At 47.5% G+C, this 24810-nt stretch overlaps 1 protein-coding gene across 8 annotated transcripts in view; it reads left to right on the top strand.

The window, feature by feature from the left end:
• The window catches only part of MBNL3 (muscleblind like splicing regulator 3), a 98957-nt gene that overhangs the window by 54009 nt on the left and 20138 nt on the right, over positions 1–24810 (top strand). For all 8 annotated transcript variants that reach the window (XR_012777254.1, XM_075512756.1, XM_075512762.1 and 5 more), the window contains 3 exons: positions 8936–9100; positions 18928–19128; positions 20596–20832. Coding sequence is in view for 7 of the 8 variants with exons in the window: in XM_075512756.1 (XP_075368871.1) it covers positions 8936–9100; positions 18928–19128; positions 20596–20832 (603 nt within the window). In the remaining variant the exon portion in view is untranslated. The remainder of the gene's footprint in view (positions 1–8935; positions 9101–18927; positions 19129–20595; positions 20833–24810) is intronic.

Genomic DNA, 24810 nt, shown 5'->3' with positions numbered 1-24810 from the left:
TCAGGGGCACAGCCTCTTCAGCCCTGGTTTGTGTCTGTGATAGAGGCTGGCTTTCCTAGACAAAGGCCAGAATGACAAAGAGATGGAGGTGTTACAGGTCTCTAGCAGTGTTTGTTCAGCAGTCCCCTCAGCTGGCTGTTGGCAGCTTTTGTCTGGACTCGCATACATTTGCAAAAATGATGCTGATGTTTTTCTTCCTCCTGTCCTTCCTTCCATCTCTCTGCAAAGCAAAAATATCCTAGCAGGGCAGTCCCACGGGTGAGATGGGGAGGCTGAAGAGCAAGCACCAGTGTGCTAGCCAGGGATTTTTGTCTCTGCTTCCCATTCCTTCTGCATTTTTCTAACTTACTGGACTGAAGTGACTGTGTTTGCCCAACTTGCTTTTTTAAGGTTGCAGAGGAATATAATTTTTTTTAAGCCCTCACCCCTACAGTTATTTATTTACCTCCTGGTTATCCTCCCAGGGCTCTGTGCCACAGCTGTAGAGAGAGGAGAACTGGGCAGACTGGGACTGTGCAGAATGCATCAGCCTCACTTCAGCAGGGTGAACACAGTGTGTCCGCTTGGTTTGCTCCGAGGGCTTTCTAGCTGCCTTGCACTTGCACACGCCACTGAGCTTTGCTTTGAGCTTTCAGTTCAAAAGGACCCGAAACTCTTTTCGTAGCTGCCGAATGTCACCTGCTTTCATTTGAAATCATGCAAAACATCAGAGTTCACTCATTTTGGTCAAAATCAAGTCTAGGCTTGCTCAGAAAGGGCTTGACCCGACATTCATTGAAGCCATGAAATTCAGTCGCTGTTTCAGCGATGAGCTGGAGCTGCCTTGAGAGTGTTGGGAGCATTGGTAGCCCTGGGAGCTTGTGATAGATATTCAGGTTTTTCCACTGAAGCTGTGGGGGAAGGCAGGTCTGACTGTTGTCCTCTGTACCCTGACAAAAGACATGTCCCTGTTCGCCAATCGGAGTTGACACGCTGCTGCCGCAGCTCAGAGCATCGCTCAGAACAGCATAAAATCTGAAGAGGTTTCTTGAGCGACTGCAGGGGAACTGAGTTGGGCCAAAATAACACCTGGGGTGTTTTTAGCAGTTTTCTTCTCATCTCTCTGCGCAAACTCAGAGAGGTGGCTCTTTGGACCCAGAGGTGCGAAGTTCAAAGAAGTTAGGCAAAACTCATCCTAGAGATGTTGCAAAACTGTGGTTTGTGCTTTTTATGGGCTGTTTGAATCGTGTTTCCAGCAAATTATGTATTCATGAATGGTGCTTGTTCCTAGCTAGAACATGCATTTCGCAGCGTCTATATCATCCATACCTGGAAGCTACCAGATTAACCTTAACTCTAGCATTTTTATCCACATACATTGAAATTGAAACTTATGTATGATAGGAAGTCTACATTGCTTCCCTTCCCTTTGAGGCTGTTTGCCATCTGGTAACGCTAACTAGAAGATACATTTTGCTTTTTCTTTTTGGCTATGATCTGTTCACAGCAGGATCCACACCATAACAGCAGGTTTTGGGTGCTCTGTAAATGGGTCTTAACACCTGCATTTGAAAAATGTCAGCAACTAGCTGTGCTGTATTTTTTTATTGCTGTTACTTGTGACTTCAGACCACCAGCTTCTCTGTACCCAACGTTGTGTACAAATGCATGCTTGATGGCAAGTAGGAGTGCTGGCGCAGGAGGGGTGCAGAGCACTAACTTTCCAGCATCCCTACAGGTGTCCAGAGAGGAGCAGAAAAAGCAGTAGAACTGGGAAGCCTTTGAGATGGGGTTATTTTAGAGAGATGGGGAGGATGGAGTGCTGGGATTAGATTTGGGAGTCTTTGACATGGCACAAATCAGTTTCCAAACAAGACGGGGAACAAAGCATAGGATAAACTTTTATGTGGCAACCCACAACAGCTTGGAAAACTGAGTTCAGTGGCAGTCTGGAAGGATGTGCTTGGCAAGACTGTTCAGTTTTGTTTTGTTCTGATGACTTGAATGATGGAATAGAGAGAGTATGCTTGTTAAATTGGTAGGGTGCTATGAGCTGGGAGGAACTACAGACACTTTAGAGAACCAGATGTGGAGTTGCAGATAATCTTGACAGGTTGGAAAAATAGTCCATAAAAAAGGGGTGTGAGTTCAATTAAAGCAGTATGAAATATTGCATTGAAGCGAATCAGCTGCATGATACAGGATGCAGCATAGCTGGGTAGGCAGTTGTTCTGGAAAAGGCTTGTTGAGAGTGACTCAAAAAGGTTACACTGTTAGAAGGAAAGAAAATGTCATGCAGGGATGTATAAGCAGCAGTGTCATCTGCAGGACATGTGAAAAAAATCTTCGTACCTGCACAGCAGTGGTAAGGGGTTAGCTGGAGTGCAGTGCCCTGTGCATGCACACACGTCAGCAGGGGTGCAGGCTGACTGGGGGAACAGCCTAATGAAAGGGTTGGAGGCTCTCCTCACAAAGTTGAAAGAGCATGGTTTGCATAGTCTAGAGCAGAGAGGTTTGACAAAGGGGGATAGATGTGACTGCAGCCTTTAAGTATGGGCCGTTCCTCAAAGAGGAAGGCCCTCTGGGGTAAGACAAGTTTTTAGGCTTCAGTTGCAAGAGGAGCAAAACTGCAGCTGAGAATCAGGAAGAGCTTTACAGCTGCAGGGAGAGTGATGTGTTAGAGTCCCTTGTCTGGGAAATACACAAGTAATAGGTACAAAGAAAATAGGTGAAGCTGATCTGTGTAGGCCTAGAGGTGATGTGTCACTTCTCTACATCTTTCTAGACCTGATTTTTAGGATCCTTGTAGGTGGGCTAACAGCCTTCCATGAGAACACATTCGAGGATTGCTTTGTACATAATTACACTTTAAAACCTCTCTGTAACAGTGAGCTACTCCAACACTGCGAGGAGAAAAACATTGCTATTAAGCAGAAGTTATCTGATGTACTGTGCCAGGGTCAATGTTCAGGGGAGGTTGCAAGGTTGTACTTCTGACTTGGCTGGCAGCATAACTTTTAACATTTCATTAGCCTGTAGAAAAGGAATTGCAGATAAGGTATGTACAGAGCTAGGCTTTGAACTGCAGCGAGTGACAGCTTGGCTGCATGAACACCTATCTGTGAGACTAACACTCGCTAATGATCAGGCTGACTTGTCTGCTCCAGCCTCCTTTGTTTTCCAGTTGAAAACATGCTATTTCCATGCTATTTGATGTTGTTTGCTGAGCGGAAGGTGTTTGCTCCAGCAGTGAGATGGACAGCCATCTCCCTTCCTCCCTGCAGCACAGCTCTCTACCTGTGTGGAATGACGAGTGTGATGCAGCATTGGAGATGGCAGGATGAGGCACGCAATGCATTGGAGATGGCAGGATGAGCCACGCAATCCAGCCAGCATGCCAGTTGCTCAGCCCTGGTGCAAATTGCTTAGGGACAAACCGTAACAAGCACGAAGCACTTAAGTTGGGGTGGTGGATGGACAGTGTCCTCAACACCTTGGTGGTTTGCTTTCCTGGAAGGGTAACTTTGAAGCTGCAAGTCCTTGTAGGGTGGGCGAAGGAGTTGGAGCTTGGGCATTACCAGATACCAAGTCTGCCTCCCTGTATCTCTCTTTTCTTAGAGAGCAGATGGCAGTAGGGTTAGACCTGGAGCAGCATGTGCTGCTCAGTACACATTCTTAGCTGTGCTGCATGGACACAGGGATGAAGCCCAGAGCTCCTCCTTTTCTGCCTGCCACTGTTGCATGACAGTTCACACTTTGTGGGCAGTTCTGCAGCCTGGTCTCTGCCTGCCCTCCAGATGTGGGGGCAGACACCATGGTGGCCGAGGTTGTATTGCATATGTGAAAGCCATGCAAGGCTCTGGCAGGAGTGAGGATCCCCAACCAGGAGAAGGCCTCTGTGTGCATGTATAGAGTGGGATGGAAAGCAGAGAGCGTTTCGTGCCTCAGCGCTGGAGTGGCAGGCACTGAGTAAGCAGGGCAAGCACATCTCTGAATGTGCCTCCCCACTGAGTTCTTCTTGGGGGGGGTGGAAATCTGCTGCTTCATGCAGGGAAAAGTTATGCAGGCAAGCTGTGTTTTGGTGCCTGGTTTTGTGCAAAACATGGAAATCCTTTCCTGCTTGGTCTCTTTTCATTCTCTTTGCTGTCAGTCATTGCACATGTCATCAATGTCTGTGGAAAAGACAGCACAGTCAGGGCACAAGCCTACTGCAGCCTCCAGTGTGTGAAAAGCAACATTAGCTTAAAGATTTTCACATGAGAACTGCTGGTGATTGACGGGACATACAGTGCAGTTATTAAAACCAGAAACATGTGCCTGCTCTGGAACCCCTCGCTGGCATCCAGGATTAAAGAGACCGTAACAAACTGCATTACTGGTGCAAATGTGAGCAAGCCTTGGGTTTGTGCTGGAAGCCTTGTTTCTGCAGCATGGTTCAGCTCACTTCAGCAGCCAGCGAGAAGAGAATTTGTGCAGCATGCTTAGGGTAGGTTCATCCAGCCTGGTGCAGTACCCAGTGTGCTCTTATTTGCATCCCTCTGAGCTAGGATGCAGATGACAAGGTGCAGCCTAGCAGACTCCAAACAGCCAGGTGTAATGCAGGTTTTTCTACTGGATTTAAGTGTGCTGCCATCAGTGCTGCACTCAAAACAGCTGGCTTTGTTGCACTGCAAGCTGCTGTCACGTTAGCTAGTGTCAGATGCCAGCCATTTACAGTATGCGCCATCACAGCATGACTTAAGTTGGCAACACAGAGTCAATCACATGCCAGCAGCCTACTGTAAGGGTGGGGGAGTGTGTGGGAAGAAAGGAGGAGAAGATACTCTTATAAAATCTTTTAATGATTTATTTTTAATATCCATTTTTCAAGCCTTGGGAAGTGTAGTCCATATGCTTTTCCCTCCTGGCTGTAGTTGGCAAAGAAGCTGACGAATATGGTCCTTCAGACTCCTTCCATTTTGCGAGGAGCCAGAAAATACAGCTATATTTAGCATGTTACCAAGGCCAGCAGCAGAGTCTGTTGCTGGGTGGTGATTCCCTGGCTGCAGGCTTGCGTGCCACCCAGGACAGGGTGAGAATGTGCCTTCCCTGGAGTCAATACTTATGCTAAATTAACAGCAACAAACTCCTCCAGTTACAACAGGATGGCTGCACTGGTCCCAGCAGGCTCAGCATGCTGCTTGCTGACACAGCTCAGTCTCTGAGCACCATGCCCCTTCCCGACACATGCAATGACCCACTCCAGGTGCTAGGATGGTGCTTTTTGGTGCAATGCTCAGTTTGGAGAGTGTCTCAGCAGATCTCTGCGTAGGGCACTGGGACTGTCCTGTGCCCTGTGCTGAGCATTGGATGTGCTGGAGCCACAGCTAGTCAGTGCAGCAAAACCTGCGCCTTTTAGCATAAAGATGCTCATCTGAAACTTAGGGGCCTGACTCCTGTTGTATTTTCTCATATTGTATTCCTAGGCCATGCAGGTATAAAATGGAGTTGTCCTTATTTGTCCCCAGCCCAGTATCCACACAGCAGATTTGCTACCAGTTCCCTGTTGTTTTCCCTGCTGTGTTGCAGCTGGTACTGAGAAGTGAATAATGGCAGTTCCTTTGTCCTTCTGGCGGCTTTCGTATAGCTGAAATTGGTCTTGAAGAGCGTATGTGTTGCTGAGAAGTACTGAGAACTGTGGACATTGTGATGGAAGTGTAGAAGAAGGGATCACCCCTACCAGTGTTGGAGTTCAGAGGATGCTAGAGGTGCCCATCACTCTAGAGCGAGACATCTTGAAAGTTGTTTCATAGCTGGATGTCTAAACTGGGAACATTTTCTATCACTCTCAGTCACGTCATCAGTTCCTAAAATTCTTTGTCTGAGAGATGAAGAACCTACTGTGGTGTTGGAGAGGGCAACCCGACTCAGCTGTGGCTTCTAACCTGTCCTGGTTAAATGCAGTGGTTGATGATGCTCAGGATCAAAATGATGGTGAGGAGGAGCTAGACTGAAGGTGTGGTTTTGAATCTGAGTACAGTGGTGATTCATTTAGTCTTCCTGGAGCCCTAGAAGGCCTGACTGACAGCCGTGCTGCACTTCACAGCCTTCGCTCTGCAGCAGCATCTGCACAGCTCTCAGTTCTTTGCAAATATATGTCCTCATTGAAACCAGTAGCACTCTGTGTGGGCACTGGTTTCTGCTCACAGCTCTGTCTGCAGGATCAAGGCCTTGTGCTGTATGGGGGTGTTTTTGTTGGTAATAAAAATGTTCTGTTTGTAGAACCCCCTGTTGGAATTAAACAAACTCTGTCTTGAGAAAAAAGTAGAACAAAGCTTCACACCAAGCTGGGGTGGCTGGTATCAATGACATGCAAAATTTCAGTTGGAATAGCAAAGTCCTTTTCAAGTTGCAGAAGGCCCTGTAAGTATTGTTTACAAAAAATAGTAGCTCTTTTTTCATCTTCTCCATTCCTGCAGTGTAGAAACATCTACATAGATTTATTCCAAATTTGGTAGAAATTAGTGTTTTCCCAACTCAAAGCACTTGTGCCAAGTTTCAGCCAGGAGGAATTTCTAAGGCTGATGTGTAAGCCCTTGAAGGCTGGAGCTTAGAATAGAGCAGCTGCCTGGCCATCGACAGCCCGCTACTCTGCGGGGTCTGCAGCAACCTGAGCAGCCCCGTAGAAGTTGTGGAGGTGGGACGCTGCAGATACACTCTGAGACTGAATGCTGGACTCTTGTTGGGTCCCAGGTGATGGGAAGGGCTGTGCAAGGACCTGGTCTCGTGCAGCTGGAAAGATGCCATGAGAAGGATGTCCCAAACCTACCTCATGCTGATGAGTCTCCTCCTTCCAGATTAATGCAGTTCTTTACCTTGTAGTAGTGCCAGTTGTCTGAGCACCAGCCAGCTGTGTGGTGCCATTTTACCCTCACTTTACACAGATGTAAGAAAGTGTCTGGTGATGAAGATTGATGTCCTTGGGGCCTGTGAGCAATTAACTCAGTGCTGGGGATCTGGGGCTGTTGGATTGCTAAGAAGCCAAAACAATAGCATTAAAAAGCCTCTCTCTTGTTGAGTTGGGTTGTCGGGAGCCATTGGGCTCTTCTAGGAGCAGGGCAGAGAGTTTCACTCCACAAAGGCAGGCTGCTGAAGTTTGGGAGTGTGTTTTCCTGTCCCAGTGGGTTTAGCCCATCACTTCTTACATTTAATTATTTGCCTCTAAATAATAACAGGGAGCCAGGAGTTTTGTTTAACTCTCTGATCTCCTTGGAGCAGATAAGAGAGGAGCCTGTTTCTCATGATGCTCCATCATACAGCCCCTTTTCATGCCACAGACGGGCTCTGCAGCCCTTTCCCAGGTGAACCCATTATCCCCACCAGGAAAGGGGACAGACAAAAGCACACATAAAGCTTGCAGATCTTCAGCTGCTCTCCAGTGACTTGCCCCTCTCTCAGCATGCTGAGGAGCCTGGCTGGCGGTTCGAAAGCAGCCCTACAGTGGATCACAGTGTCAGCTTTGTGCAGTGGGACCCAGACCGTCCAGTGATTCCACCCAAACATTTGTACAGGTGGAGACAGGTCTTAAAAATCCATGGGGGAGCATCCTGGATGCAGGCAGGGACCCATCCCAGGGGGTTTCCACCAGTCTGTGCCCAGGGTGCAGTGGCGTGTAATGGGTGTACCCGTGTGGACCTGGTTATGGGGTTACGGCTCTGCTGCGTGTGATCCTGACGACAGGAGCAGGTATGTGGGGTCACCCAATGTGCCCCTTTTTTGAAAGCAAACTTAATTATATCGAGACTGAGAATGCAGTGTCTGGCTGATGAGAGTGCCAGGGACAGGCTGGGTAATGGATGGTCCTGCTCCTTTGCTGTCTGCAGGAACCATTATTAGCTATCTGTCATGCAACAACTCTGTGGTCCCCAGGCCTGGCCTTGTTTTATTAGGCTCTGAATAGCTACAGAAGAATTACTTCCTCAAAAAAATTCACCATAAGTTATTTATAAAATTTATGCATAAAGTTGCATAAAATGTTTCTTGTATTCTGTATGCCTGTTTCTTGAGGAGGGAATACACAGAGAAAGAGGGGGAAAATCCCTATTTTTCAAGAATTATTTAATCTTAATGACAAAATTTGTTACTAGTTTTCTGTGTTCAGTGGACTCTTGGTATTTATCTTCTTATGTCTACTTGCAAACACTATTAAAGCAAAGCACAGTTTACAGATGTTTTTTAAAAGTGGTGGTCTCAGTTGATTTGAGGTGATCTGTAACATTAGTGATCCTTTGCTTTTTAGGAGCCACTGGCTTCCCTAGCGCTTATGTTTATTTAGCAGAGGGGGGAAGAAGTCAGTGATTCAACATACTGTGGCTTTTAACAAATGAAGCGCGAAGGGGAAATTGTTTCAATTCTTCCTCCTGTGACTACCAGTTTGCAGCATCTCAGTACAAGCCTGTTGAAGATCAGAGGTGCTGCTTTACAGAGCTGTCCTCTTAATGTTTTACCCAGCGCAGCTGGGGAAGTGGTAGAGACAGTTTTGTTTCTCGCTGTCTGGTTGTCAGGGCCAATTAAGTGGTCTGGTGGTGGGAGGGAGGGGAAAAACAACCAACACAAGAAAATGGGGAATTTTTTTTGTTGTTTCTGGAGCTGTTGCCACTAACTTCTGAAAATACTGGTATTTGTGTTAGATTTTTTTTTTTTTTTTACAACAATCATTTTAACATCAGGAAGCCTAACTTTTGGGTTTAGCTTGATAGCATTCAGTTAGTGTTACTGCAGGAGAAGTCATGTTGCTCTTCTCTTCACCTAAGTATTGCACTTGTGTAGAAAAATCACAAAAGAGGCACAGTAGCTACCAAACTGCCTCCGCCTAGATGATTGTGTTGTTACAGTAACCCAAACAATCCTTAATTAAATTTCTCTGGCTGCCCTGAGCATTACATTCACTGAAATGCTGTTTCATTATGTCTTTTAGGGCCGGTGTACCCGAGAGAACTGCAAATATCTCCACCCTCCCCCGCACTTAAAAACACAACTTGAAATAAATGGACGCAACAACCTGATCCAGCAGAAGACAGCCGCAGCCATGTTTGCTCAGCAAATGCAGTTCATGCTACCAGGCGCGCAGCTACAGCCAATTGTAAGTTACAGCAATGAATCGGGTTCATGCTGCTCCACGTTCTTTCCTTTTGCTCATGGAGGACCCAGCCCTGTGCTTTTGCTCAGGCAGTTCTTCGTGCTGCATGGAGTTGGGCAGCATCTTCCAGAGGGATGTCTGATGCTACATCGGCATCTTCTTGCAAGCTATGGCTCCCCTTTCCTCTGATAACTAAGGAGCTGTGAGATTCAGGGCATCAAGCGGAAAGGTCTTGCTACCAGGTGGATATTTGACCAGTTAATTCATGTGCATCCCAGAAGTCCCGAGTGGCTCAATTCCAACGGATCCTATTTTGGATAGCTGTTTTACACTGGGGTGAGGATGCTGGAGTTCTTCCACACTGTGGCAAGGGGTCAGTTGACTCCCTTGACTAGATGTGTTGTATGGGTGGGCTAAAATTGGGGAAGATGAATCCTGCCCAGACCTTAATACATTTTTATGTCTGGGAGTGAGACCCATTTTGCTGTAGTTGTCCCAGCAGAGAGTTGTGCTAATGTCACAGCTCTATCTCTTGTTTTTCACAGTAATGCTGTTTTATACTAACAGCAGGAAAGATTTGCTTCTCTTCAGATAGGGAGGGAAGCCTGTGGGAGGCAGGTGTTTGCAGAGCAGGTAGTTCAGAGAAGCCTTCAATGCCTGTCCCTGCTGTAGCCTGTCAGTTAAAACAGGTTTTCAGGCTAGAGAACCCTGTCACGCCAGGGAGAGGATGGCTTGTGTCTGCTGGCTGGCGTATCTGGGATGGGGTGACATTTGCCAGCTGAGTTTGAGTCTGTCACTATGTGTATTTTAAGAAATGTCAGAGGTCTTGAAGCAGCTCTTCGGTGCTGACATAAATAAGCTGCACGTTTTTAACTGAGAGCCTAATTAGGAATTCTCCATTTAAAGTTGGGGCTGAACGTCTTTCCTGGGGCAACATGCACTTGATATGCAGTTGTTGGGTGAGGTTCCCTGTGCTGTGCCACACGGGTGGTCTGGCTGGATCCCTAGGACAGACTCTTGAAGCCTGAAGATGTGCGAGTCTATGAACCAACCTGCACTTGGCCTCTTGGTGTCCCACCTACAGTGCCTGGCTTCTCTGCCCAAAATGAGGCTTCAGACTCAGCAGCTGTCACCCCAGCTTTGACAAGCTGGAGTGTCTCTGGTTTATCCGCACAAGAGACCGGTGGAGGATTCTTCCTTGCTGGATGCGGTTGTGCTGTTTGGTGTAAGAGCTTGCAGTGATGCTGTGTTTCAGGAGGGAAGGAAGGCTGGCTAGTGTCCCTCCATTATGGTGCTCTGCCACCATACCAGGGTATTTCCGCAGTTCCTCCTGTCTTGTGAAGGCTCTTCCATGTTCACCCTCACTCTGGTCATCCTGCGTGTGTGTTAGCAGCTTTTTCTTCGCCCTGCCCTGTAAGCTAGGGAAATGCTGTTCATTCTTCCCATTTTGAAGAGTGAGACAGAAGAGAAAATGAGCCACAGAAAAAGTCTTTAGTGGCTCTGCGCCTTAAACTCTAATCTGTTGTAATCTTTGCACCTTGTTTTGTGGAGTTCACTTTTCATGAAAGTACGTGCGCATGAGAAGAAAATCCTGAATTCCCGCAAAATGGTAGCACTGGTTTCCGAGCCCTGTACCAAAAACAAACCTTTCCTGTTTGGGGTTTTCCTCTGTGGGGAATTCACAGTGGATGCTCTTGGCTGGCTATTCAAAACATCTTTGGGATTTCCTCTTTGGAAAGTTCCCATCTTCCCGTTTTGCAATCTTGCAGGTCCAGTTCACTCCTCCTGCAGTTTCACTCCTGCCTTTTAAATTGCCTCTGAGACTGAATGTGTCGGTTTGTCTGGTTAGTGCTCTCATTTCAGAGGTAACCTTATATGATGAGAAAGGTCCCTGGTTTCTAAATTGTGCCATGAGAGAAACATGGGCAAAGAAGAAAAATAAAAATTTGTTCTGCAATGACTGCTCCCTTCCTGCTTTCCCACACTTTGCTTAGAGTAAACAAGCTCTTGGTCTAATTCCTGCTGCCCGACTTGCTCCACACCAATTTCAGGACAAACAAGAGATTGCTCTTTCACCTGCCTTTGATTTCCTGAAGATGCTGCCAGTGGAAGCAGGCTTTGAGAATTTTTTTTCCCTCTCTAAATGAGAAGGGTGGGGCCTTCTTCTGGCTACACATGAAATTCTTCAAAGCAGAAAGTATTATATCAGATGCAGCAGCAGAACAAATCCCATGTGATCAGAAAGCTGATCAACGGGATGCCTGCTTAATTGGGATGCCTGCCAGAGATGAGATTTGGAACAGCGTGCTTAATAGCTCCAAACAATAGCTGAATGCTTAGACATTTTAAAGTGCATTTTCACCAGAAAAGCTACTGTGTTTAAATAAAAAAAAACAAAACCCAACAACAGCAAAAAACCCAAACCCCAAAAAACCCCAGCACTTGACAATAGCAGCTTTTCACCACGCTTCCTGAAATGGCATTAAACGTGTCTGTCTATGAGCTTGCATCTAAACATTCACTGCCAGATCTTCTTGCACCACTGCTGACATCCAGCAAGAGCTAATCTTTCCATTGAACCAAGAGCCAGGACCCTGATGATGGCTGTTTAATGAAGGTGCTGCTTGGAGAAGAACTGTCCCAGGTGGGCTGCCTGCTGCATGCTGCTCACGGAAGCCTACTAGGTGTGAATTAATGGTCGCTAGTGTGAGCTTATTTCTCTGAAGTCTCTGGTTGCTCTCTGATGTTGCTGCTAACTGTTTGTGCAAAGCTGAGAATCACATGAATGTTTGGTGGCCATGATGCAGTTTTAAACAGACTGCTTTGTACAGCACTTTAAAACAAGTCAGGCAAGGACATGGAGCAGACTATTTGCTCAGCATGGCATATTTGTCTGGGAGAGGCCTTGGAGAGACCATGTAGGTGCCAAGTAGAATCATAGAATGCTTTGGATTGGAAGGGACCTTTACAGGTCATCTAGTCCAACCCCCCTGCAAGAACAGGGACATCTTTAACTAGATCAGGTTGCTTAGAGCCCCATCCAACCTGACCTTGAATGTTTCCAGGGACGGGGCCTCCACTACCTTTCTGAGCAACCTGTTCCAGTGCTTTACCACCCTCATTGTAAAAAATTTCTTTCTTAAATCCAGTCTAAATCTGCCCTCCCTTAGTTTAAAACCATTGCTCCTTGTCGTGTCACAACAGGTCTTGCTAAAAAGTCTGTCCCTGTCTTCCTATGGGCCCCCTTTAAGTACTGGAAGGCTGCTATAAGATCTCCCTGCAGCCTTCTTCTCTTCTCCAGGCTGAACAACCCCAGCTCTCTCAGCCTGTCCTTGTAGGAGAGGTGCTTCAGCCCTTGGATCATTTTTGTGGCCCTCCTCTGGACCCGCTCCAACAGCTCCATGTCCTTCTTGTGCTGAGGGCTCCAGAGCTGGATGCAGTACTGCAGGTGGGGTCTCAACAGAGCAGAGTGGCAGAATCACCTCCCTCGACCTGCTTGCCATGCTGCTTTTGATGCAGCCCAGGATACAGTTGGCCTTCTGGACTGCAAGTGCACATTGTCGGCTCATGTCCAGCTTTGCGTCCATCAGTACCCCCACATCCTTTTCCGCAGGGCTGCTCTCAATCACATCATCCCCCAGCCTGTATTGAAACCGAGGATTGCCCCGACCTAGGTGTAGGACCCTCCACTTGGCCTTGTTGAACGTCATGAGGTTCGCACAGGCTCACTTCTCCAGCTTGTCCAGATCCCTGTGGATGACATCCTGTCCTTCTAACGTGTCAGCTGCACCACTCAGCTTGGTGTCATCTGCAAACTTGCTGAGGGTGCACTTGATCTCGCTGTCAATGTCATTGATGAAAATACTGAACAGCACTGGTCCCAGTACGGACCCCTGAGGGACACCACTTGTCACTGATCTCCATCTGGACACTGACCCATTGACCACTACCCTCTGGATGCGACCATCCAACCAATTCCTTATCCACTGAACAGTCCACCCATCAAATCCCTATCTCTCCAATTTAGAGAGAAGGATGTTGTGGGGGACTGTGTCAAAGGCCTTACAGAAGTCCAGATAGATGACATCCATTGCTTTTCCCTTGTCCACTGATGTGGTAACTACCTCGTAGAAAGCCACTAGGTTGGTCAGGCAGGACTTGCCCTTGGTGAAGCTATGTTGGCTGTCTCAAATCACCTCCCTGTCCTCCATGTGCCTTAGCATAGCTTCTAGGAGGATCTGTTCCATGATCTTCCCAGGCACAGAGGTGAGGCTGACAGGTCGGTAGTTCCCAAGGTCATCCTTTCTACCCTTTTTAAAGATGGGCACAATGTTTCCCTTCTTCCAGTCACCAGGGACTTCACCTGACTGCCAAGTAGGAAGACTCTAGTAAAGTTTTGACTTTTGAAAGTTGAAATTCACCTTGACTGCTGGCTTTGGTTGAGCTGTGCTGGAAGCTCTCTGAGCTGGTTTTGCGCCTCTGTCTCTGTCAGACTGCGTAAAAGTCAGGTTGAAGGTGGATAGAGCTGGGCTCTGGCATTGATATGGAGAGCCATTTTGGTCAATGCTGTGTCTGGTTTCTCAGACACGGTCACTTTGAGCTGTGTGTGTGCCAAAGTAAGGTCACCCAAAAAGTGCTGCACCCTGGGCCTGATCCCTAACCCTCTCCATTCTGCTTTGTCCCTTTGCAGCAGTGCAAGACGGACTTTTGGAGCTGGCCATGGAGGTGCTTCAGCACCAGCTCTGAATTGACCTGGTGGAGCAGGGCAGTGGCTTGCCTGGTGCTGCCATGTTAGCTGTGTCTGAACAGGCAGCTGGATAGAGCACGGCAGCGTTGGCACACCTGCCTCCCCACTCCTGCCCTGCAGCTGCCTCTGCTGCTGCCCTGGGAAGTTGTTTCCCTCTCTGAGCTCTCTTTGTTTTCAAGCTCTTCATCTTTTCTTCCTGTCAAGGTCTTTGTAGTCAGGACTATCTTGACAGCTCTGAGTCACCCATGTCCCTGAAGCAACCCAGACTTTAACCCAGCCCCTGCGTCCCCTCCTGGGCCAGCAGGACCCTGCTGCCCCTTGGTGCTGATGGAGGGGTTGAAACACAGGGTGACCAATTTGCTTGACCAGTGATGCTTGGAACAAGTGCTTGAGCAGATTTCAACAGGTGTTTTGGGCATGCATTTGTTCCATGCAGCAAAAACCTGATCTATATCTCAGTCTCTAGTCAAAGGCACACTAGGAATGAATAAACACACGTACCCTGGCCCACCCGGTAGCTGGTGTCTGCCAAGAGACAGTGCTGTGGGGCGTTAACACCTGACACTTACACTACAGCAGCCCACAAATGAGATATCCTTTGAGCTAGGAATGTGTCTTTGCGGTCTGACTGGGGAAACGAGCATCTGTGGTGGTAGGTAGCGGGATGCTTTGGCCAGTTGGATTCACTCCAGCGTGCTCAGCCTTCACATTAGAGGGGTCATTTTACAGCCAGCCCCATGCAGTTGCATTGGAGGGGAACACAGGTTTTTGCTTTTTCTGAACAGCATCAATTGTGTTTTCAATATGAGGGTCTTCAGCCTTGTCAGCATGAGATCTTTATCTTCTATGTTTCTATCATCAGACTGTAATAAAAGCTGCTGCTGTTTTTTGTGTGCTTTCCATGTGTAGCTACATAGCAGCGACCTGTCTCCCCTCCTTCAGGCCATCAACACCTCTGTATTTATACTGGGTCTCTCATTTTCAGGCTTTCCCTTTTTAGGATCTGAGGTAAGTCAGAATCGACACTTCCCGGCTGAGACAGCACTTGTGTTCGACAAAACACCAGCCGCTCCTCTGCCTTCCTCTTCACACCCACTCTGTGTTTCTTCTCTAGCTTTAGCACGATTTCTGCTAGGCAAATTGAATGCAACTTCTAGTTTGTTAACAAAATCAGCTGTTCCAGGTTCTGTCCTCCCAGGGACAGTCCCTTCTCTCTGCTCACACCTTCAGCCAAATGGCTCCTGTGCTCAGGGTCTGTGAGGAGCTCAGAGCTGTCGGAGTCCTTGGCAGCCGTCCCCCGAGATGTGTATTCACAACAGCCATTTCAGCTTCTCTTTTTTTTAAATTTATTTTTATTTTTACAAACATTTTAATATTCAGTAAACCAGTCTTGTGAGCTGTTACCGGTCTGAACCTCTCTGCCACTGCACTGTAACCTGTTTCCCTCTGCTCAGGAGTTACTGGTAGTGTCTGCATGGGCTATCATTAATAAAAGGTAGTTTGCAAGGAAACCTGCCTCTGTATTTCCTGAATTTGCAAGAGTTTTAAAGGGGGCAGCAGGGGTAAGTGTTGTTACTTTCAATGCGGCTGTTCTGCCCTAGAGCACACCAGCAACCACGTTGAGACTTTTTTTTTAGTGTACAGTCATAATATTGATCTGTCAGGTCTCCTGGCTGGGTGCAATCACAAGAGGTGGATGAGAGGCATATTGAGGAGAGCAGTGCTGTTTGGAGTGAAAATTACAGTTGGATTCTGGCTGGAAGGAAGAAACTTGCTCGAATTCCGTCAGGACAGGCCTGGCACGAGGGACCTGCACAGACGTAAAGGGAGGAGAGATTGGCTGGCAGCATCTTTATTACTGGTACTGATGCATGAGCCAGACTGGATTTCCCAATCCAAGACAGGCAGTCGGGGCTGGCACTGAGCACAGCCCGTCTTTTCCCCTCATCAGCCACAATAAATACAGAGCTCCCTGATGCCAGCTTACAAAGGAGCAGTTTTCAGTGCACTTAGCACACTTCAGACTTAAAAACCCCAGTGCTTCTAGGTTTAACGTGTTGAGCGAGGTCTGCTCGTTCTCTGGCTGTGCATCCACTGGAGGCGCCTGCGTGGCTGCGGAGCGTCAGTCCCCTGCCTGCGGGCAGGGTGTGGAGCAGAGCTCTCTCCTCCGGTCAGCGGCACTGGGCACACGGTTCAGGCGGGCAGAGGAAGCAGTTGTGAAACCTGGGGAACGCCGAAGCAGCAGCCAGGGCATGGAAATGGGTGAACAACCAGCGCCAGCAATAAAAACCCATTCTGCTCCTTTGTGCGCCCCTCTGCAGGTCTCCAGGATCACGGGTAGATCTTCAATTGCTCTTCATGGACATCTTTGCTCTCTTCAGCTTGGGTTCAGATCCCTTAGCCCTTGCCAGTTGTTCCCAGTGAGGAGAGGGGCTAGTCTTGAGGGAACAGCCTTGGAGATGGGGACTGTGTTTCAGGGAGCAGGACCTGCCTCCCAGTTTGTAGTGGCTTTGGTGGAGGAGCTGGGATATCACCTCTTTCATGAATGTTTCGCACCCCTTCCCACCGGTTTCTGGCAAATTCACTCGGTGTGAGGCATTGCAAGTCTCCAGCCTTCTTCCCTGGCTGCACAGAAGTCCTGGCATCCTCCGCTTGAGCAGTGGGAGGAACATCTCCCCTCTGTCTCAGAAACCAGTTAGGTCCTTGGGCTGGCTCCTGGCTGTGTTTGAGCCCAGGCAGGGGTAGCCTGCCTTGAAAGATCTCCTGAAATTTTGGAGCAATGTCTGTGCCACACCTGCTCTGTCAGGATACCCAGGACTCCTGCTGTATTGGGTGCTGGAAACACATAGGGTAGATTTGCCCACAGATTTTTGCAAGCCACGTGTGCTGCCATGCAAGGTTCGGGCCACTATGGGTACACAAAACAAGTGATGACAACATATGTTAGGCCTCAGCATAACCCTGTGCAGACTGGCCAGGCTGGAGAAACTCCTTAAAATAGCATTTACAGTGCGAATGGTGGCAGAGGTTCAGCAGCTGCCACTGTAATTACTGGTGCTTGCACAAAAGAAAACAGTCTAATGGATGCTGCCTTCTCACTAAAGTGTTCAGGGAGTCACAGTGTTTGAAGATCCTTAAAGAGCTTTTCTAGCAGCAAAAGGTGTAAAATATCTGGGAGCCACAGAGAATTGAGAGAGAGAGAAGAAAATGATTTAATAAAGGGCCGTGGACTGGAGGATCTCTGGGTTTAATGGTTAAAGTCTCCCATCAGCTGAAGCGGGGCTTGACTTAGACTCAAAGAAAGAAAATTGGAAATCCCTCCCAGAGAGGATTATTTGGTTCTGCTACACTTAAAGCACCCAGCGCTGCTGATTCAGGAGGCCATGTCTCCTTGTTGTGGAGGAGAAAGTGGGACGTATGCCGGCAGTGACCTGTCATACCCTTTCTCATCAGCTCAGGAGCTGCTTGCTGTCACTCTGACCTGAAGAAGGGGGCATCATTAAGCTAAATATAGGTTAGGACGGCTTGGCTGGTGTTACTGTGGGCTAGCTTCTTCCAGATCACAAGCAGCAAAGTGTTTCCTAGCTTATGAAAGTACTGGGATGAAAATACTGTCAAGAAACACAGTGTCCATGTGTGATTTCTTTTAGAAACCTGCAGGACTAGAGGTACAAAAATAAAAGCAAGGAGGGGATGATGTGTGTGGCCAAAAAAATCGCCCCAGGCCATTTTGTAAGCACGCTTGCGTTTATTGCCGAGTAGAGGCCCTAGCTACGTCATGTACGCCTGCAAATGTGAGCAGCTTTAACTGTAACCCAGAGTTCACAGCGGAACAGGTGACAGAAGGGGAAATAAAAATAGTTGCAACTCACAGGCTCCTTTCCCTGGGGGCTGCTCGAGCCCCTGCTACAGGAGCAGGAGTGCTGTCTTGCAGGCTCTGGTCCTCAGGGTGGGCGGGGGGGGGGGTTCGTCAGCTGGAATTGGTTTCATTCCCAAACGCACCTTGGATCTGGTGCTTTAAAGTCTCACAAACTCCTTGGCTGTAGGGGCTGTTCACAGGCTTTAGGCTTTAAACCGAGCGCCTGCGTAGGAGCTTTGTGTGATCTCTCCTGCCTGGCAGAACAGCAGCTCCTTTCCCAGACCAGCGCTGCTAGAGCAGTTTAGGCCAGGGAGCTGCTCTGGCCACCAGCGCTGAAGTTGCGCCGTGCTTGCAGGGCCTGCTGAATATGATTTAGGGATCAGAAGCAGTCGAGATCTTTATGGCTTGTTCTGTGTCCTTATGGGACATCGCTCCTCACAGCATAGCTGGGGTCCTGGACCTTGTGCTGGCCCACCTGGGCCATCTCATCTGGTGCGCTCTGTCCATGGCTCTTCCAAGCCCACGACCCACCTGCTCTTGCCAAAGCCACGAGGTCTGGCACGTTGTAACACTAGAGAGTTTGGTGTCCTCTTGCTACCATTCACGTGGAGCATAGGCTTGGGATACTCCTGCAAAATTGCTTTTGCCTGGAGACTGTTGACAGTCTGAAACAAACCCCAGATGTGCAGGATGCTAGACCTCCAAGCGTACTGTAGCAGAGATGCTTCGGTTGACTCTAAATGATCCCGTTTGTCTACCTGAGCCATGCTAGGTATGATAATGTGGAGCTCAGCGCAGGCTGATAGTGAATTCAACCATGTAGCTAATGGAGTTACGTGCTTCCAGGTCCTGCAGCTGCAGCTTACTTTAAGGCCTCTGTACAGCATTGCGGTGTAGACATACAGAAGCTGAGACGTTTATTTTGGGCCTGCCCTAATTGCTGGCATGAAATCCTTAATTGTGTCATTAAACTATAAAGATCATCAATATGCTTTGATCTGGCAAATAAAGATGCCTTGTGTTCAGGATGAGTCACAAATCTGTGAGTCAGGAGAAGCGAATGGATCTCAAGAAAATGGCGATAAATTAATAGATTGGAGAGCACAGCATTTTGATGTTGCTAATCGAATTGTCTAAAAGGATTGAAGTGCTGCAAGGCTTTGATGGGTAATCCATGCTAGAGCTTTTTAACTAATATTTTGTTTTTCCTCTTTCTATACACAGACAACGTTTCCTGTGACTCCATCGCTTGCAACAAGCCCCACAATGGCTTTTAGTCCCTACCTGAGTCATGTTTCTCCTGGGATGGGCTTGGTTCCTGCAGAGCTTTTACCAAATACTCCTGTCCTGGTTTCTGGAAATCCTACTGTTACAGTACCAGGAGGCTCTGCTGGGCAGAAACTGATGCGTACGGATAAACTGGAGGTATTTGGACATCTGATACGATACTGCTGACGGGAATGAACAGGGCATGTGGGCCCAGCTGCTGCTCTCTGCTAGAATGACCTGATGCAGCACAGTGCAGAGTTTAACTTGCAGCTTTCCTAGCACAAGGCTGCTGTTCTCTGCTTGAGCAGACTCTCATGTGGGGCCTGATCCCAAATCCTTGGAAGTTACTGGAAATTTGGGAGCACTCACTCGTCTGATTTCAGTGGGCATTAGAGCAAGGCTGGGATTGCTGTTTTCTGTATGTGATCTGCCACACTTAAAAAATGCAAGTGGATGGTCTGCTGTTTCACCAAGTTGAGTGGGAGATGTTTTGGAAGTAACAGACACTTTCCTTGTCTTGAGATGGGCTTATTAAGCTTTTACAGAAAGCTTTAAGCATTACACTCTTGGGAATTCTGGGTACAGGACGTTGGAAAGACATCTCCTCCCTGCCCCTAGTTGGCTAGGCATGCTGGGACTTGGTGTTGGAGGAATTGTAAATGTCTTTCAAACCCTAAGCTGAGGCTCTGCAGGAGATAAGGGCTGAGGACCCAAATTCAGAGGCCCCTGCAGGTGTAAATTATAACACAGGAAGGTAGTGGAGAAGGGTGTAATTTCAAAACACATTGTTTTGTGTTATGTACTTTATATTGCCTTGCTGATTGCTTCTGTTCTCACCTGACGTCTCACCTTTCCCCACACTCAGCCTGATAGTGCACTGGTATGCGATCTACACCACCAGCTATAGTCCTCAACAATTTCTCTTAGTTCCTCAGACAAGGAAACCTTGCAGATCCATTTTGTGAAACCTTTTTCTCTGCCTTTGATGCTTCAGTGCTCATCACTTAACGAGGATCTGCAAGATCTTTGTAAAGCTAGCAATTTCGGTAGCACCTTATGAACACGTTGCAGCGTAATCAAACGCACTGTCAGGTAACCCTAGGGTCAGAGTTTTATTGTGGAGGGCAGTGAGACTATTTATGTGAAAGAGGCTCCTCATGTTTAAGAAAAGGTACTCGTTGCAAGTTAACAGCAGCATGCAACATTTAGAATTAAATGTCCTACCTAAGAGCATGCTCCTTAACAAATACATAATCTAGCTGAGACACAAATGGCAGAGATATTAACATTTAAGCCTTAGAGACAGGAGGAATCCTGAGCTCCAAAAGTTTTGGCAAAATGACATTGACTTCCTGGGGTCACTTTCCATTCTGCACAAATTCTGTACTTCACTTGCATTTGGTAATTGGCCTTGATAACGTTGTGGGGGTTTTTCATACCCTGAACCAGTTGTGAGTAGCACCACTTGTCTCTGTGACTGTTGGTATATGTGCTACCCCAGATGAGCATGGATTTAGAATACACACACAGTTTAATGTGGCCAACTGAACTGATATTCTGTGTTGAAAATACTGAGTGAAGAGTAACTTGATGTCCTGCTCAACAATGTGACTTTCTTTTAAGGTTTGTCGAGAGTTTCAGCGTGGAAATTGCACACGTGGTGAGAATGATTGCCGCTATGCTCACCCTATAGATATTGCAATGATAGACACAAATGAAAATACTGTTACAGTTTGCATGGATTACATCAAAGGTCGATGCTCTAGGGAGAAATGCAAGTACTTTCATCCCCCTGCACACCTGCAAGCCAAAATCAAGGCAGCTCAACACCAGGTGAACCAGACAGCTGCAGCTGCAATGGTAAGTAGAGCTCTTCTCAAGCTGTATTTTCATTGCTAAGAGGTTTCATTTGTGTCATATGTGGTGTTTGTGGAAAAATGGAGTGCTTTGTAAATGGCTGACTGGAGAGTGGAGAGCATGTGCAATACCAACCATATGTCTTCATCCTTTCTATGTGCTCACCATAGCACGAAGCCCTGAGTGGCACAGTAGATCTCGCCAGTTAGGGACACGGTGGCGAACCCTGTGATTTTCTGCCGTGACTTCATGAGGTGACATGAATGCAAGTACAGCAGCAAATACCTTCCCTGGCTAAGTCATAGGTGTCAGTTTAGCTTCCTCAGTACACAATGAAAGCAAAGAATGCCCATCCCATAATACATTCTTTGCAAGGAGATCCTGGCCTGTTGAGGTCAGCAAAATTTCCACTGACTTCAAAGCAGACAAGGTATCAGTTGTTCAAGCCTAGCAAACTGAGCAGCCTTGTGCCCAGTGCCTTTGCCAAGGCTTAGTGAAATGACAAGACTCAAACCAAAGGTGACTTCCTGACCTGTTGGATACTTAGGACCTGGTAGAGATGGTCCCACTTGCATTTTAATTTGAATTGTAACTTCTACTACCTACAATTCTAAAAACAAGTCAAGGAAGACTCACCAGATCAAATTCCTAGCTGGAGTAAATCTTTGCCATTCTGTTGAATTCAATTTAATGGCACCTGTTCTAGAGACGAGAGAGCTGGGATGTTCAGCCTGGGGAGGGAAGAGGCTCAGGAGGATCTTACCCATGTGTATAAATTCCTGGTGGGAGAAGTAAAGAAGATGGAGGCAGACTCTTCTCTGTGGTGTCCAGTGAAAGGCAAGAGGCAATGGGCACAAAATGAAATACAGGAAACTCTATTTAAACATAAGAAAAAACTTCTTTACCATGAGGGTGATCAAACACTACAACAGGTTGCTCCATCCTTGGAGATACTCAAAACCTGCCTGGACGCAGTCCTGAGCAAGCTGCTGTAGTTGACCCTGCTTTGAGCAGGGTGTTGGAGTAGATGATCTCTAGAGGTCCATTCCAACCTCATCTGTTCTGTGACTTTTTTTTTTTTTTGGTGGAAGTAATATTAAAAAGGTTCTTGTCTCCTTTTTGATTTACAAGTAAGGCTACTAAAATTTTTCTAAATACCTTTTTTTTAAAGACAGTAAAAGAGGTTGCTTTTCGTTCATGGTGAAATGTAACACAAAACCAAGAAGATTCTAGAAATCAACTGCCCTCCTTGTAGCATCAGTATTACCTGAAATGTAATTTGAAGAACCAGTTTATACTGCAGTACTTAGTTGTCCTTCACAGTTTGGTTATTAGATTTCTTACTATTTTTATTATTGTTGAAACAACAGCCCAGGTCTGTTGAAAAAGAACCTTCTGAAAACCTTCTCTTGTGTTTTTTTTACAATTGAATCTTTACTTTTTCACTAATTATCTAGGACACTGCTACTTAACCAAAGCCAGTGCATGTTTTATTCACGCTGCTGGCTTCTCTTAAAAATGTAATTAACCTTATTTGTATGCTGTTAACTAGAACCTGTAAAATATTTATTGATGGCTTGTTGCATCACCCCTGCTACCAAAACGGCTTACATTATTCATTGACTTTTCAAGGTTTGATGCATTTACTGTGCATGTTGAGGAATAAGACTTCAATAAAGGGAAGAATGGTGCCCAGTTTTCTTGGATCAAAAAACATGTGCCAGACAAATGGGTGTACCTTCTAAAATAGATTTGGAATGACTTCAAATCTAAATTCAGAAGGTATTTCTGAGGGACCCAATCTTGCAGTTACTTGACATGCACAAGTACTAGCTTTACTCAATCCTGCTTGGCTGAAGGCTGTGCAGCACAGTCAGATGACCTGGGCCAGGCTCAGTCCCCAGTTCAGGATGGCACTTAAGCATGTGCTTGAACCTCTCTTCTTTACCGGTGCTCCTTCCCTTGCCACGAGCGCTCCTTCTGACCTCCCCATGGCGTGTAGCTGCAGAATTAGGGCTGAAGCCCAGCGCACGTCCGCCTGCAGGTGCTAATCCCCGAGCGCTCCTCACCCGCTGTGCTAGCCCCAGTGAAGATGCTCTAGAGCACGTGTCCCACAATGATATTTCTTTACTTTTAAAATTTACGGAGGCAAAATAGCTGACTAGCTGCTAGGCCAGGTAATTACTCAGCCACCCCACATTGTGCATGCCTCGTCTTTTTAATATGTTGTATAACGCATTCATTTTTTTAAATTGTTTTTTCTCTTCGCCTCCCCCAAATGTTGCTCTGTCTTGACACACCTCTGCTTGCTGATTTTGTTACTGTGCTTGACCCCCCTCCCTGGCCCATTGCCATCATGTGCTCGCTGCCTGCTAATTCAGACTCGGCCAGCTGTCAGATCACTGAAGCGACCGCTCGAGGCAACCTTTGACCTGGTACTTGGACCTTTCACCTTCTCGCTTTGCATGTAACCATCTTAGTCTGCATGAAAGCCTTCCGCACTTGGTCTGTTGCGTTAGTGCCTGGGGAGACTGCCCATCCCGGCCAGAAATGTTGCGGTGTCTGTTCAGACATGCCGGTCCTGCACCCTGCGCACCATCCATTAACCGTCTGAGCTTTGCCTCCTGAAACCCGGATGCGTTTTGGAGGCAGTGAATAATCTTGAAGGGGGAGGGAGGACGGAGGACGACACAGTGCTGAGTTTTGAGGTGTTTTTCCAAACAGCAGCAGCTTTGGAGTCCTGAGACGCAACGTTTCGGTGAGAATTGAACTCATTAGGTCTGCAGTGTGTTGGACGTGCCAGAGGAACTGGGTGGTGCAGGACAGATCCGGCAACTTTTCATGGTATGCCCAACAGCACAGCCTTGCCTGGCAGTGTCATGCTGCTACTGCCCTGCAAGATGGTGTTCTGTGCAATGGGCACAGCACAAATTTAGGACCTCTCCAGTCCTGGCAGTTCCTGACGTTAAGAGAAGCAGAGGGAGAGAGCTAAGCAGCACCCATAGAGATCTGTGCTGGGAACTGAAGCAGGTACAGTGCATGTTCGGTAAGCTGGGGAGACGACTGCCGCTGCAAGTGGCTCTGTCTCTGGTTCCTCCCCCCATACCACAGTGGGACAGTGTGTCAGCAAAGGGACCTTGCTGTGGGTGCTTTTTGCTTCAGGCACAGGATCTGCTCCCCAGGCTTCTGTCTGCAAGCCGTCTTCATATAAGCTACCTTTGATTATTTTCTGAGTATCAAATATATTTTCCCTGTCTTCGTGACGCTCATAGTAAGGCAAAAGCCATCCTCCCAGTCTGCTGTCAGTCCTGGCTCCATAGAAGACAACTCTTTCCCGTTCACCCCAAATAACGAGGGATCCAATACAACCTACAAAAAACAGCTCCTGTTGCCCAGCTATAGGGGGGAAAGGGAAGAGTGGACACAGGGGAGACCTGAAGCCTTCAAGTCGGTGTTGCTCCCCATTCCTAGAGCTGGGAAGCGGAGGCTGATCTGCTCCCCTTCTGCTCCGAAAACTTGTTTTTGGGTTTTTTAAGTAGTTGAGAGGCTTCCCTGTTGGAGCTTTAGACAGAAGCAGTAGGAAATCTTGCTAGGGATCAGCTTCGACCAGCAGTTGTGGAATTATGCTGTAAATGACATGACAGCCTCTCACTCCCCGGTGCTCGCGGCTGCCACAGCCACATCCCCAAAGCCAGTGACCTGCACGGTGCCTCGCTGCCCTCTCCAAGAGCCACCTCTCCGAGGAGACACAATCTAGCAGAGGATGGGAAAGCCCTTTAACTCCCCTACCCTCCTGACCTCCCCTACTTAACAAAACCCCATCAGATAAGTTACTTTTAATAGTCTTCCTGCTCTGAAACATCTGAAGGTTTGCAACTGCGTTGTTGGAATATGTCACCTCCTCTGAACCCTTTGGGAAGGCTGCACCAGAGAAGGATTCACAGTGGTGATAAGAGCGTGCGTAATCTTCAGAGGAAACTG

This window comes from Mycteria americana, chromosome 10 (genome assembly GCF_035582795.1).
Source record: "Mycteria americana isolate JAX WOST 10 ecotype Jacksonville Zoo and Gardens chromosome 10, USCA_MyAme_1.0, whole genome shotgun sequence".
Taxonomy (NCBI): Eukaryota; Metazoa; Chordata; class Aves; order Ciconiiformes; family Ciconiidae; genus Mycteria; species Mycteria americana.
Note: the sequence above shows the minus strand (reverse complement) of the source record. Positions and strands in the feature narration are given on the sequence as shown.